Source organism: Hetaerina americana, unplaced genomic scaffold (genome assembly GCF_022747635.1).
Source record: "Hetaerina americana unplaced genomic scaffold, ioHetAmer1.1.p SCAF_15, whole genome shotgun sequence".
Lineage (NCBI taxonomy): Eukaryota > Metazoa > Arthropoda > Insecta > Odonata > Calopterygidae > Hetaerina > Hetaerina americana.
The window spans coordinates 12,161,283-12,177,369 of NW_027286625.1; the positions used below are offsets into that span (position 1 = coordinate 12,161,283).

General features: G+C 37.2%; 1 protein-coding gene across 9 annotated transcripts in view; it reads right to left on the reverse strand.

The window, feature by feature from the left end:
* The window catches only part of LOC139686804 (E3 ubiquitin-protein ligase RNF13-like), a 113,035-nt gene that overhangs the window by 8,682 nt on the left and 88,266 nt on the right, over positions 1 to 16,087 (reverse strand). For 3 of the 9 annotated variants that reach the window (XM_071583856.1, XM_071583854.1, XM_071583857.1), the window contains exons 2-6: positions 10,747 to 10,938; positions 9,238 to 9,523; positions 7,434 to 7,626; positions 4,546 to 4,648; positions 2,516 to 2,624 (exon numbers count right to left, since the gene is read on the reverse strand). In XM_071583856.1, the coding sequence (XP_071439957.1) occupies positions 2,516 to 2,624; positions 4,546 to 4,648; positions 7,434 to 7,626; positions 9,238 to 9,483 (651 nt within the window). In that variant the 5' untranslated portion in view covers positions 9,484 to 9,523; positions 10,747 to 10,938. The other 6 variants (XM_071583861.1, XM_071583852.1, XM_071583853.1 and 3 more) reach the window with 5 other exon arrangements.

A 16,087-nucleotide genomic window follows, 5' to 3' on the forward strand; every position in this document is an offset into this window, starting at 1 on the left:
GATAGGTTTTCCTCCTTTCCATTACACACCTACTATTCAACTCTTTTTATACTTCTATACTTAATTCCAAGTTTACATTTTTTCATTGTCTTCTCTCATATATCATCCTAATCATCATCAGCAAGCCATGATTTCCTTATCATTTGCCTATTTACTGCTCCTATAGTTTCTTTCGTGGCTTTTGATAACTCTTTTTTACCTAGATTTTTACTTTTCTTCTATTGTACCCACCTTCCTTTCCTCATGCATAATTTTCTCCACAACCTGCGGATAGTTCTTTATTATTGTCCATGTTAATGCATCTACATTTCATTTCATCAACCATCTTCCCTGTTTTATTCCCTCGGGTCTGACCTTGCACTTCTCTAGCACAAAATTATGATCACCAGACTAGCGCGGGGAAACCCCGCTTCTTTCACTTTTTCTACAATGTTCAAAATTGCATGCTTTTTTTAGCACCATACTTTTTAATGGCATTTTTGATGCATAGTTTTAATGCCAGAAGATTTCAAAATAATTATATAGGAGCTTTGGAAGTTAAAAACCCACGTGGGCAGAAGTGGCCTATTATGAACAAACAAGTCGCAACTCTGCAAAGTATTACAATGCATTAAACAAGGAAATTAGTTGCTTCATAGAGGAGCTTCATAGTAGAACAGGTAAGTCATGATTTACAATACCATTAGAAATATGACGAGTTATTTAAATATGGTAGTCATCCATGTGCAGAGAAACTTGCAAGCCAAAGGAAGTACTAGAGTGGGTCGCGGTAGTCCAGAGGGTAGAGCATTGGACTGCTAACCGGAGGGGCCTGGGTTCGATTCCCGGACAAGGCACTCTGGGCACCTGCAGCTCCACCCAAGCTATGTGATTTTTTGAGTACCAGATCTTCCTGGGAAACCATAACCGGCACAGGGAAAGGAACTGGCCCCCCAACCCTGATGTGTGAATTTCACATGCCATTGGGCTTAGTACTGGGTGAACTCTACCATCACCTACCAAACCGACCTTCGGGTTGATTACTGTGTTTTTACTACAGTGCAGCCTTCTTGTGACCCCACTGGGAGTACATGGCTGCACTCCATTTAAATTTAGCAGGTGTCCAGATTAGTATGAGTTTTTACTCTATAATTCTAATGTGTGAGGTACATCATTTAAAGTTAAAAGAATGGCTTGTACGTTTTGAGTATACTTTTATCTAGACTCTAAAAACATGTGAAATTTCTTAGAAATATGGTGTAATAATAGCTCTCCCACCAACCAGGAGACGTTTAATCTTCTACAGGTATACCTCATTTTCAGAAATTTCACACTAAAATGGCATTAAAGTGAACACATGGAGCATTGAATCTTCATCATGATAATAAGTTGCCTTATGATTGACAAGCAAAATACTGTCTTTTCCCATCAATAATGCCTACCTTATGTATAACAGGCATCCAGAACTTTTTATTTATCATGAATTTGTATAGATACCACACGCCATGGGCTTTACAGTTATCTTGAACGTGTATAGATGCTGTGCATTCATATGTACATATTGTGCGTAAAAATACATCTATATCCAAATACTAATAGATGGTAACAATTGAATGAATACATGGAATCATAATTACCTCCAGCTATATCTACTCTAAGTATACAGAAGATTAGAGCCAGCTGATTGAAATTAACTGCAAACAACAGAAGGATAGAAAAATAAACAATATTTAAAAACCAACAAAATATGCCGCCTTATTGATTTTTCGCTACGATTTGTAAGTCGAAACTAGACTTAGGTTTGTGTGCCATTTTATTTGCCATATAACTTAACTTTCAGCAAATAAAAAAAATAAGAGAATGAATTACATGGAATTTTCTTGTTTTGTTTGCTTTACTCTGCTTTGTTAGTATCAGCGCTCAGCTGTTCCATACACCCTCCAAGTTCTATGAAAGTGCCACTTCATGGTGATTGTTTCAAACCTGAATTGAGTTAAGCTTATGTAATTTAGGATTTTCTCAAGAAAATTACCCATGAAGAAAAATATTGTGACAAGAAAATCATATACATCAATGTTTAAATTTTTTTCTATTTTCAATTAACGCAATGGGTATCGTCACTTTTTTTTAGCATAAAAACATTTTTGTATAGATAACGAGCACAATATCAATTTAAAAATATGGCACATTACAGGTTTCAGCCAACATAATCATGATTTAGACCTCACTTTTGGCTCACTAATATAAGAATTATTCAACCCTTCACTTCTTTTTACTACCTATAAGACCACTTGATTATTAATTAATAACAAAACTATAAATGCACAATCTCTTCACGGGATGAAGAAAGAGTGAACATTGTTCACTATGACTAGGATGGTGAAAAAAAAGTATTAAGCATTACAGCAAGCAAGTGCTGTCACATAAAAAATTACACTAATTTTATATATGAGCCGTTCAAAAAAAAAGCACACTGAATTAAATGTTGAACAAAAGATATTCAAACCATTAAAATCAAGTAAACAAACAATCTTACCATGAATAGCACTAACACCAAGAAGAATATTCCCACCACAATGGCAAAAGACAACAGCAGCTGAGAATTTATGTTGAATGGCAAATTGTCATTAATGAAAATGTAATATCTGTTAAAAAAAAGAAATAGATTATTGACTATTGATAGATATGTTAATAATTTATCATATAAATGTAAAATATATTGTATCTTTTCAAAACAAAAAGAAAATTTTAGATAGAAATGAATGAGGCCACGCATTAAATCTGACAAATCATTCAGTTACAAGCTCGCATTTTTCCACTATGCATTTTCTCATGTCTTCAGTATTCATCAGTTGTATGAATGAACTATAAGTCAACGGAAAATGCATGCATCAATCAAGTGATTGACAAAATTTCAGCATACTTCAGGATGGAGAATAAGATACTTTGTTTTACAGTTTCTGGACAAATCAGCTGCCAGATATGTTCCCGGGATTCTGGTTTGCCATTTTTGGCTTGGAAGGGAAAATTCTGCTGTTTAACTTTAGGTTTAGATTTACTTTTGCACATGGTGGCCAACACAACAAATGTAATGTTTTAACAATAGTATTTAACCTTTCATTCTCATTGGCAGTGATGCAAGAGATTCACCCAAGCTTGGTAATAGATAGTAGTACAAACAAAAATATTAATAGAATCTGAACTAATGTAATTGTCTTTTATGGGTTCATTTGCTCTACAGCTTGATCGGATATTAATAAGTAAAATGTTTTGTACTTGATTTTATCATCACTGCACTACCAAATATAGATAGCAATTAACTTTACACCACAAATGCAACAGACAATACTATAATGATATACATTCAAAGCTGTAAGATATTTTTACATGTGTATTAACAACTTTCAAAATGAAGGCTAAACAAGGAGAAGTCAATGATTTTTGAGGTTTAGCATGCAGTTGATAAAAAGCATTAAACTAAAGCAGTCAGCCTGATCAACCACCAAATGGCTGACATCATTTGGACTTCTGCCAAGGCTAAGTACAATTTTAAGTTCAGCATTCACAAGTATTACTGATTTTATCCATGTAGGTTTTACTTCCTCCATCTCAATAGGAGAAAATCATTAGATAGTAGAGAGTGAGAGACTTTCCATGCTAGAAGTTTGTATGGTTTGAAGGAAATCACCCAGGGTCCAGATGGCCTTTTGGGAGACTCAACAGTCCAAGCATTAAACCTATCTAATGGGACCCTCTCCACTTGCATAAAGTTCAAATAGTTTCCATATACACCCAATGACTTGGAGAAAGCAGACTCTAAACCACACCTTTAAAATATTAACTTCCTAAATAATGTTCACATTGTTCCATGGTAAAATCTCTCCTTTCCTAAAATGGTGCTAAGTGCATGTGCCTTAAATTCTTTTAATATCAATTGAAGCAGTGTATGCAGCCACTCAAATAGGATATATTTAAATTAAGCAAGGATTGAGAAGGCTCATCTAAGTACCATTGCAAGCTTATCAGTTATCCATGTAAATTACTTGATTATTTTATGAAAAACTTCTAAGTGGATCAAAGGTCATTAGATGGAAGAGGAGGGAAGAGGAGAATGAATGGGAGGAGACTGAATGCCTCTAGCTGGGGCAAACACATAAAATACCATCAGAAAATGGTGAATTTTGAAAACACCCACAGTAGTATGCACATCAAACTTTAATGACCACTCAGATTCTGTCAGTTTTTCCATCATGCACACAATAAAGTTTTTTCTCAATTGAATAATGCTGAAAACATATAGGTGAGAAAGAATACGTCAGGGAAAAAGACATTACAAGAATATTTCAACAATTAGAAATGAAAATGAACCATAAGGAAAACCTCCTTGCAATCAGAGTGACAACTGAAAAAAAAGAACTATTCTGTCGTAAATATTTTTCAAACCATACTAGGCCCCTTCAACATTAAATAAGATTTTTAAACATGCCAATAATTCTTGTCCAAGAATTTGACCGATTATTCACCTTGAAAGCATAAAAATGATTGGAAATACCAGAAAAATCTTACCCCATGTTATACTGATATGTCTTCTTCATCAATATTCCTGTCTCTTCTCCAACAAAAATGGATGGTATGGTGATATTAGTCTGGTGATTTGCTGGCATTGGCTCTGCAAAATAAAACAACATAAATTAAAATTACATATTAAATGCATGATCAAAACATGAAATACTTTCTATGCTAGAAGTTTGAATATACCTAAACATTACAATTGCTTCCCATAGGCTACAACCTTGACATGGTAGAAGGCTATGGTTTAAGATGACCGACCCCTTGAGCCGTTCCGGAGGGAGCAATGACATTGGCTCCTGGTAGGTACACCAATACCAGTAAGGTTGAAGGATAAAAACCAAGACTAAAGGTAGTCTACAAAAAGGGGACTGCAAAGGCACCTGACCCCAGTGAGGCAGCCATTGATAGAATGTCGCATCATGAGAAAGGTAAAGGGAAACCAGATTAATTATTTATCCTATCCCATGAATTATGATGGATACAAGAGCTATTGAGTTACAGAAACTGCGAGACTTGGGCAAAGACGGACCAGGGAAAATAACATGCCCCCCCCCCCATTTGAGAATTAACATGCTGTTGGACTTAGCATTGGGCAAGCTTTATCGTCAGCTATCAAAACTGACCTTTAGCTTGATAACTGTAGTTTCCAGTTTTTTAAAGGATTTCTTTGGTTTCCGCATTGTTCCCCAATAATGTTTCTGAGGCAACCTACTATATATAATAAATTATTTGAAAGACGTGGTTTTGAGGGTTGAATATTCACAATGACCAAGGGAATATTGGAATATGTGACCACAGTCCCTTTAGTGAGTTATATTTTGCTGTTAGAGAAAAAGAGCTCTGGATCTGATTCAATCTAAACCACCCCATGGTTTATTGTACTCCTTAGTCTTTTATGCCTAATAATCTGAGTCAGCATTCCGCATTCTTTTTCACAAATCAAGAAAATGTTCCTTTAAAATTATTACCAAGGATTCCTTTAAAATTTCAATCACCTCATCACTTTCAATTCATTCACCAGTTAACCCATTTTTGCAGTTGATACAAAAAACCATGATGAGGTAAATAAATTTTGCACTTCCACTTTGGAGAAAGAATCCCATGTACTAGTCAATGCAAATATTTAGGCATTTATTTAACTAGGGATCTTGGGTGGGGAGTCCAAGTAGATAATTTGACACGGAAGGCATTTAAAGTATTGCATTGGGTGATGAGAAATTTAATAGGAAGTAGCGTAGCCACAAAAGAAAAAGCATATAAGGCACTGGTTATCCCTATCCTAGAATACTCCTCCATAGTATGGGATCCATATGAGGTGGGACATATTAAAAAGATAGAAAAACTCAAAGAAAGGCAGCAAGATATGTACTCGGAAGGTACAAAAGAACAGATAGTGTCACGGATATGTTAGATGTACTGAAATGGGAGAGTTTGAAAAATAGAAGAAAAAGGAGTAGGTTAGGCGCGATGCATAGAATTGTTAAAAAGGACGAAGCGTGGGAAGATTTATGGCAAGGGATAGAAAAGCCTAACTTTAAGGGAAAAAACGACCATAGCCACAAAATAAAAATAAGGACTCAAAAAACCAATAAGAAAAAATACTCTTTTTTAAATAGAACCATTATTGATTGGAACCAGCTGCCTGGAGGTTTGTTTGAGCCCTTTCCATCCAATTTTAGAAGTTTTAAGTTGAAATGTAAAGTAGCCACTGGGTAATAAACTTCACTGTAGTTTTGAAAATATTGTTTGTATGTGATGTGGACGGCATTTTGTATGTGATGTGGAAGTTTGTTTGTATGTGATGTGGAAGTGTCATTATGTAAAAATATTTTGTCTCTTATCTGTTTTTATGCGTTCGTATGTAATTTTCGTTGTTAGTAGTTATCTTTGACCTAACCTGACCATTGCCACCAGGAAATTTGCCTAATTGCAACGTAATTGTGTTAAATAAAAAAAAAATAAAATAAATGTTTAATATTTCACGACCATGGTTTCGAAGCTGCGCATCATCATCATGTAAGTTTTTTTTTCTTTACGTGTAAGCGCAAAGTTTCTTTTTTTTACCCTCATTATGAAGGAATTCCACAAAGTTAAACCTGAAACTGTTATGTTTAGAAGAAATCATATTGAAATGCATATAATCTCATATATAAAAAAAAACCATAAACACAGTAATCAACCCGGAGGTTGCACCAATAAATAAGATTTTCAAGGTTGAAATAAAAATAAGAAACTTCATGGCCTGCCACAAAATATCTCTTTAAGTCATAAATTTCTTCCAAAGATGCATTGGCCAACTGAAATATTTAAATAAAAATATAAAGAAGCATTCACTTCAAATAATCATACTTACTCAGAAACAACTAGAGAAAGAATTTTTGGGAAAAGAATATGGTGCATTGATCCCTTCAAGTCATTCTAATTCATGAACCACTCCTAAGTCATTCTTGAGGCAAAACACGTAATATGCCCTTGATTTGAAGTGTTCATTAGTTTTGAAGTTTTTTTAATACTGAATACCACACACCACAATTTTTTCTTGGACTGAATATTTTTGTAAGATAACATACATCAATGGGAAAATATGATGCTATCAAAATTGATCAGCTTATCAGAACTAGGAGACATCCAGTGGGCAATATTAGTGAGTTGATTGACGTTTCATGAAACATAAGACTTATTTGTATTAATGGAATGGAATTTTTAAGGGAAATTTATTTTATTTTGGAAGAATTTAACTAGGACATCCTGTGCACACACAATGTTACATTGTTCTACATGCTCTTAAAATTCAGAATTAAGTCCAGTTTAAAAATAGAAGTTCAGGAAATCTAATAACTAGAAAATCTAGTACGTAGGCTCAAGATAAATCAGTATCCTACCTAGAGAACTTGAGTTTACATTGTGGACGATAGCTGCATCATAACCGGCAAGCATAGCATTCATCACTTTATCCTCAAATTTACACCCATATCGCTTTATGAGCACAAACCATTTCCCAGAATACAATTTGTGTCTGGGTGGTTCATCCATTGGTTTGCAGGCATCTTCTGGATTTGCATAAACCAGCATCCCCTGAGAAAAATTGAAAGATCATCAGATTAATTTTGCTGATGTCCACGAACTAAATTTATGATCACCATGCAATGCATTTTCTTTGCATAATTAATTTTACCATAATGACATCATGGAGCATACTTTTATATAACATTGACAAAGCATACATTTTATGATTTTCTCCCATAATTACCAGGGGATAAAAACCATTTGTCATAGGCTTACCAGGCATGCCCTGAAAATACTTGAGCGAAGTTACAAAACTAGAAATCTCAGGCTGTCTCCCACAGCATTCAATTGCCTTAGTCTAAGTATTCATTTCTTAGGAAAATGTATATAATATTAATTTTTCTAGTGCATCCATTGAATTCCCTGTTTTTCAGGTTAACAGACCCCATGTTTTCATTCATATTTCTACATAACAATCTCCATCTAGTAAGCAACCATTTTAAAGTCCCTCTGGGAATAGTTTCCCATAGTTATAATAACTTTTTAACTGATCAACCCAACATTTTCAAATTTGCAATCATGATCCTCGCTGCAATTAGTAATGCATTTTCCATTAATAAACACAAATATCTCAGGTTGCCTCTCCAAATAACAACAACCTCTCAATTAATAAAATAAATTTACTTGGGGCCTATTTAAAGCTTTGGGAAAGTGACACCAGTCAGTTTTTGAATATCTCCAAATGTTTTTCATACCTGAGAATAAATACATGCACACATTGTTTTCCAAAATACAGATGTTGATTCCTGTCATTAACACTCTGCATTTTACATGAAAAAAATGAACTTCACACTTTCACGCTTCACTTCAAGGAATTGTTTGATGTCCATACTAAATGAGTGAAGTTTGTGGAAAATTACAAACTCATTTAATATAATAAAAAACAAATGAGACTAGAAGTGTAAAACAAAATCCAGCATAAAAAGAAAAATCATTATGAGCTCAGGAAAATAATACTAATAATATAAATAAATATTATCAAAATATAATGATTTTAAATATGTTGTCACAAAGAAATATTGTAAATCTCCAATTTGTTTCCACATTAGTTAAGCCCTTTCGATGCTCAAGTAGTAGTATTTATGGGAGGCGACCAACTGCTGTGGTCATTTGTGCCATAGGGGATGGACAGGAAAGGATGAAGAATGGAGAGAAACCCGGCGTCGGCATTAGCCTACTCTTTACAAGAGGCGCCAAGGGGTCCGCAAGCTTAACGTCCCATCCGACGGACGGCGTACTCACTCAAAGTGCCCTCCACAAAGTACCTCAAGTAGGGATCGAGATACCACTGAAAAATATTCAACACCATCGGGGTTTGAACCCGGGCCCTCAGGGTGGGAAGCCAGTACAATAGCCACCGCACCAATCCCGATCCCCTTTTGATGCCAAACTCTTAATTACTCCATACACTTTGGGGGTCATTTTTCTCAACTGATAATTTAGGAAAAATGCATAAATAACTGTTTTGTGGTGGGTGAGAACAAAACATACAGGTACCCTCCCACCATGATTTCACTTTGAACTGGCCTATGAAAACCCAGAAATAGCAATGAATTTTTTCGGATCATATTTTGTTATGACAGAAAATCAGTAATTGTCATTCACGTGCATTGAGCATACCCTAATGCCGTCCATTGGAATCGGTGCGCCAAACCGAGCTGGTGCATCAGGGAACTCAACACCTTCCACTGGGTGGCGAGTGGCTTGAGAGTACACCAGTACATCGGCACCAACCAAAGCAACATGGAACATGACCATGAGGCTGATGACCATGGCTGTGTAGAGCGCCGTAATGTGACGGGGAAGTGGCCGCATGCTGCAAGAGCACCGCCCCCCACCACTTTCGCCCCCACGCTCAGGGAACATTGGCCTCCACCACCCTCGGGATGAAAAACCACCACTGCAGCTGAGAAATTAATGGCAATTGAGAAAATGCTCAATTCTAAGGAGGAGTTTTGAAAAAATACTTTTATACAATAACCAGTTTTGGATTTGATCATCAGGATTGTTTATCCAGTTTAAAATCAAATAACAATACCTCAGGTCATATATCAAAGCTTAAAAACAACATTTAAGTCCTAGAGTGGGCCAATGACATCTTGCAACAAGGACACAAGCTGTTCTATCACTGAATATCACTTGACTATTTTATGAAATTCTACAAATCTGCATTACCCAGCATTGAGCATCAGCAAATACTATGGAATATGTAGTCCATCGGTTGGTCTTTATATCATTGGAGATTTACTGCATTAATTCCTGTAAAATTTATTTAACAGGGCTGCGGAAACAATTTTATTCGGAAACACCAGATTAGCCTCTGAACGTACACTTCATTTATATTGCAGTGAAATGCTCACTGAAAATAGGTTAAACAGAACACCTGATGAAAACAATATACCATTCTGCAATTTGCTATTTAACGTAATTTTGTTACCACACACCAAACAATTTCTGGGTGGGTTTTAAATGCATTATCCACTTAGGCTATACATTATGCCCAGTGATTACCAATTACACAGTCACTGGAGATTTAGTTATTGAATGAATGAAGATAGAGCCAACATAAAACAATTTTTTTTTTATTTGAAGCAACTGAAAGGTACCCACTAAGAAAAATTGAAAATTCAAAAACATTTCTTCAAATGTAATCTTCAACACAATGCATGATGCTCCAAACATTTGTAAAGCATTTCAAAACATAAATGGAGGATTCAACTAAGTATTCAATTATTGCAAATTCAATTAACGTTACCGTAAATTTTCAATTTTTTAATTTAATTCTACTGGAAAAACATGTTTTCGAGCATAAAATATTGTTTCGTAATTTCACCAGCAAACCACTATCGACAAACTCATCCTATCATTTCCAAAGATATTAAATACAAGTTTAAAATTCAACATTAAATGGTCCCATGAATAATATAGTACTTCGCACTCATTATTTTATTGAGGTCACAGTTAGCTAAATGTATTAAAAACGTATGCACGAGGCATGTCTCCCGGAACTAACAAACTTAATAAACGTTTGTGAACAAAATAATGGATAGATAAACAAAATTCATAACTATAATACATGAAAATACACCACAAAGGTGAAACTGAAGTTACCGCTAGTGCAGTAATTACCTTACTTAAAAGCGAATATGTCACAGCAACTATGTATGGCAGGAAATGAACGTCTCCATGAGACTCCCCAGAGGTGTTATCCTTCCTTTAGACAACCGATTGTTCGTTTCTCCGAAATTTAACCGATTTGATGGATATTTGGATGACACCGACAGCATGTCAACTGCCAGATGATATTAACGATGCCGTCACCTAAAATCAACCCAAAAATATAACATTAGTGTAAAAAGGAAAACTACATTAAAATGAAAATTATGCATACTACTAGAAAACTTGTAACCTTTTCTTTCTTTAGATATAATATACTAAAAAAACAAACAACAAACAACGACATTTATGAGCTTTCTACCCTATAAAAACAACATTCATAGTTACTTGTCTTTGGCCAAACGACTTTGAATAATACATGCATTAGTTTCACCACTCTTGTAGAACAGAATATTTTTTAAACAATCACTCAACGACGCTTAAGATACAAGAACACGATGAAAGAATACTTCATGACAGATAGTCACATTTGTTTAAGCGTCACATTTAAGCAAACTAAGTCTTCGATTGATACAAACGAACAACGTAGGAACAACACCCAACAACACTACCATTACAGATTAGCTGGTCCCCATTTTAAAATAACGTTGATGTCATTGTGTTTAGATCTTTAAAAATAAGTTAATAAGCAATCCATAACCTATTATGTTCACGCACAATCAATTTTGTTGACGACGTTTGCCTGCGTGATCAAACTTCCGCTAGAGGGTGTGTGATTGAGACAATTGAGCCGCGGAAGCGGCGCTACCAACTTTACAACTTTCAAATGCAAAAGTAAACTCACTTGCGGGGTATTTCAGTTTGGAAAAGCATCGCTAACCACAATTAATCCTGGCGATAATTATAATTTTATAATGCCCTAATTTATGAAGAAAAATGTCTACTTTAATGAATGAATTCATAGAAGTTCCCCGAAAACTGCGTGCAGCTTTATACAATGGGTGACTGAGATCTGTTCGTAGGACAGCTCTCGGATGATCAAACACCTCCGAGCGGGTGGGAGTCTCTCCGTCCTCCACCTGGAAGGAGGGTGACTGAGCGAAGTATCCGCAAGTCTAATTTAAAGTCCGAGGAGATGATGTTTGATGGGATATCCCCGTTCAATTAAACACCGTTCATTTCCGCAGATATAATTAATCAACAATTAAAAAGTTTTCACCTTGATGACACCACCATTTTTCACCTCAACAGGAAACTTTCAGAAGCTAATATGAAACGGTTATGCAAATGCATACCTTTGAAAATAAATTAAGCGAGATTTCAATGAAAATACCTATTCCATGCAATCAGAGAATTTCACCCTTTTCATACAATCACAACTTATTAACAGTCATTTATGATATCACGATTAAAAATTTTGACTATGGGAGAAATGTAGGGATTGTAAAATATGAACACGGTATGATATTAAGTGGCGCTGAATCGTACACTTCAACACAGGGACGAATTGAAACTAGCTGTTCGTACTTTCATGAAGTCTTACGTCTATTTGTCACGGTTACTGTCTCATTCAGTGAAATTATGTCACGTCAATAAGGATATTCATAAATACGTATTCTCATATTCCCTTCCCCTTGGTGCCTTTATATTACTCTAATATAAGAGACATTCCATTCGATACCAACATCTGACTAAAAGAAAATAAAGTACAAGAAACTGCGGGAGATGCCGCGACAGCAAATTTTAACAGAGTCGTCTGCCTAATGTGCATTACAAAGAAACAATTTAAGAGACTAAAAATCCTTCCCCTTGATCGGGATATAATTATATATGGGGGGTCGCGGTAGTCGAGGTCGTTATACTACTAACCGAAGGGCCAGGGTTCGATCCAAGTAAGTAAGCCTCTCTGGGCACTGGGCTGGGCTAAATAAATATTTTGTGACTCCTAGCAAAACACAACATCCTACTCTACTTCAGGTACCTCTTCATTTTTGAATACTTTCTGCCTCCCTCCATCCCGTCCAACATCCCTATCCTGCTCCTTCCCCTTCCTCATTTGCCTAACATTCTCCCCTCTATCACAGTCTTCAACACCCCACCGCCGGTCAATACCCCCTTCATCCACTTTTCCTGCCTCCATAGGATTGCTCCCAACAAACCCCTCTCTTCGCCCACCATACCAAGTACTTCCTCATTTGTTTTTTTCTCTGTCCATTTCACCTTCTCCATTCTTCTCCACACCCACATTTCAAAAGCCTCCAATCTACGTCTATCCTCCTGCTTCCATGACCACGTTTCCGCACCGCACATAGCTACTCTCCATATCAAACCTTTTAAAAGTCTTTTCTCAATATCCTTACTCAACGTCCCTGTCATCAACTCCCTCCTCCTTGTGAAAAGCCGCTTTGCCCAGCGCAATTCTTCTCCTTACGTCCCTACTACTTTGACCGTGTTGGTCCAAAACACTACCGAGATACGTTAACTGTTCTACCTGCTCCAGTTTTTGCCCTCCTATTCTAATGTATAACTTAGCCTTTTTCTTTCTAGAAAATCGCATAACCTTTGTTTAATTAATATTGATTCTCATCCCATACCTGTCGCACTGAATTTCCAATTCACTCAGCAATGCTTGCAGCCCCTTGGCTGACTGACAAACTAAAGCTTGGTCATCAGCAAACGTTAATGATTTTACGACTTCCTCGCCCACCTTCATTCCTACCTCCAGTTCTTCCCATGCCTCTTTGATCATTTCCTCTGCATACAGTTTGAACAGCAACGGTGATAATGGGCAACCCTGCCTTACACCTCTTCCTAGCACTGCCCAACCGGACTCCCCGTTCCCCACTCGCACCTGAGCAGTCTGAGACCTGTACAGGTTGCGGATTAGCCTCCTTTCCCTCCAATCTATTCCTATTTTCTGCAATATACTCATTAGTTTTTCCCAATTCACTCTATCAAACGCTTTTTCGAAATCTACGAAACAGGCAAAAACCTCCTGGTTGTGTTCTATATTCCTCTCGATTAATAATCTCATTACTGCAATGGCATCACGCGTACCTCTCCCCTTCCTAAACCCAAACTGATCATCCCCTAAGTAATCATTTGCCCTACTCTCTATCCTTTTGTTTATGATCCTAAGAACAACTTTAGCCGCGTGGGATATCAAACTAATTGTCCTGTAATCCTCACATGACGTGGCCTTTACCTTTTTCGGAATAGGAACTAAAACTGATCTCACAAAGTCTTCCGGCCAGATTCCCTCCTCATAAATGCTACGGATCAGCCCATATAGCCTCTTCCTCCCACACTTTCCTAAGCATTTTAAAAGTTCCACGGGAATGTCATCCACCCCCACGGCCTTATTTAGTTTCATCTCCCTTAATGCCCTTTCTATCTCATTGTCTAGTATGCCTGGACCTAAGCTGCCTTCCTCTACGTCATTTTATTTTTCAATGTCTAACTTTGTTGGTCTAAGCTCCTAACTATACAGTTCTTCTATATACTCCTTCCATCTCTCTTGGATCTTTCCTGCGTCAACCATTACCTTACCCGCCTTATCTCTAACTGTTAGGATAGCTCTTCCTTTCTTACTTCCCGATAACGATTTAACTATGCTGTACAGCGCACCGATTTCACCCTTCCTCTGCAGACTTTCCATATCCTCGCACTGCGTCTTCCACCATGCTTCTTTTACTTTATTTGTTGCCCGCCTCAATTTATTGTTTAATTCTTTGTACTTCATTTTGCCTAACTCTGTATTTACATTCTTCCATTTTCGCCGCTCATCCATCTTTGTAATCATCTCATCCGTGATCCATGGTTTCCTAGTCCTTTTAGCGTTAACGGTTCCAATAGTGTCTTTTGCGGCTTTAGACAACCCTTTCTTGAAACTTTCCCATTTTTCTTCGATAGTCCTTAGCTCTTTACCATCCTCCATGATTTCCTCTACCGCCTCTTTTGTATTCCTTCCTTATCAAACCATTTAATGCTTCTACATTCCATTTTCCAACTCGCCGCCCCTGCCTTATCTTTTTGAAACGGACTCTACATTTCATAACAACTAAATTGTGGTCAGAGTCCGCATCCGCTCCCGGAAAGCAGTGCGAATTTATCACACTGTTCCTAAACCTGTGTCTAACCAGGATATAATCTAGCTGATACCTTTCTGAGTCACCTGGCATTTTCCATGTATACCTGCGTCTTTTGTGGTGTCTAAACCAAGTGTTGGTGATGACTAACCCCTGTCTCCTGCAGAACTCAACTGCTTTCTCCCCGCGGTCATTCCTCGTGCCTAATCCGTAGTCCCCGACACAATCTCTTCCTTCGCCTACCGTCGCATTCCAATCCCCCATTACTATCAAATGTTTCCCTGCAGGAACACACGCGATCATGTCCTCTAACTGATCGTATATCCTATCGACCTCTTTTTCCTTATGGTTGCTCGGTGGCATGTATACCTGAATAAGAACTAAGTTCGTCGGTTTTGCTTTTACCTCTACTAGTAGTATTCTATCCGTTGCTTGTTCTATGTTGACTACGTTTCTTCCTACCTCTTTATTTAATATAATGGCAACCCCTCGTTGGCTCTCGTCCCCGCCGCTATATATTATTCAACTATCATTCCAGCAATTTCCCGCTATCCTTTCCATCTCACCTCGCATAGACCTAAAATATCTATATTTCCCCTTTCCATCTCTCGCTTAACATTCTCCAATTTCCCTGTCCTCATCATTGTCCTAACATTCCACGTTCCTATTCAAACTAATTTTGTCTTCTTCTCCTGCGTCTTCTGTCCTGCTGCTGCTGGTTTTCCCTTGCAAGGGTTTCGTTGGATGACGACAGCGGAAGCCTTGCCTCCCCCGCTGCCGGGCACGACACATGGCCGATTGGGCCGAGCCCCGTAGTTGCCAGGACTCAAAATATCTGTATAGTCCATCATATTTTTCTTGGGAATGATAATTGAGGTGGTTTCCCGTTGCCTTCCTCAATAGTGTTTTTAACGTGACACCATCACTTACTGGCCGCCCCACTGGGGTCAGACGCCATTGCAGCCGCCTCACCGAGGAACAGACGCTGCGTGGACTACCTTTCGTCTGGCTCCTAACCTTCGACCTATCTGGCATGGGTGACCCTACCAGGAGCAATTATTATTACTCCCGCCAGCACAGCTCTAGGGGTCATCGGAACGCACAAGCCCTTCCACCACGTCAAGGTTGTAGTCCGGGGAGGGACTATATATATATATATATATATATATATATATATATATAGTCCCTCCCCGTATATATATATATATATATATATATATATATATATATATATATATATATATATATATATATATATATATATA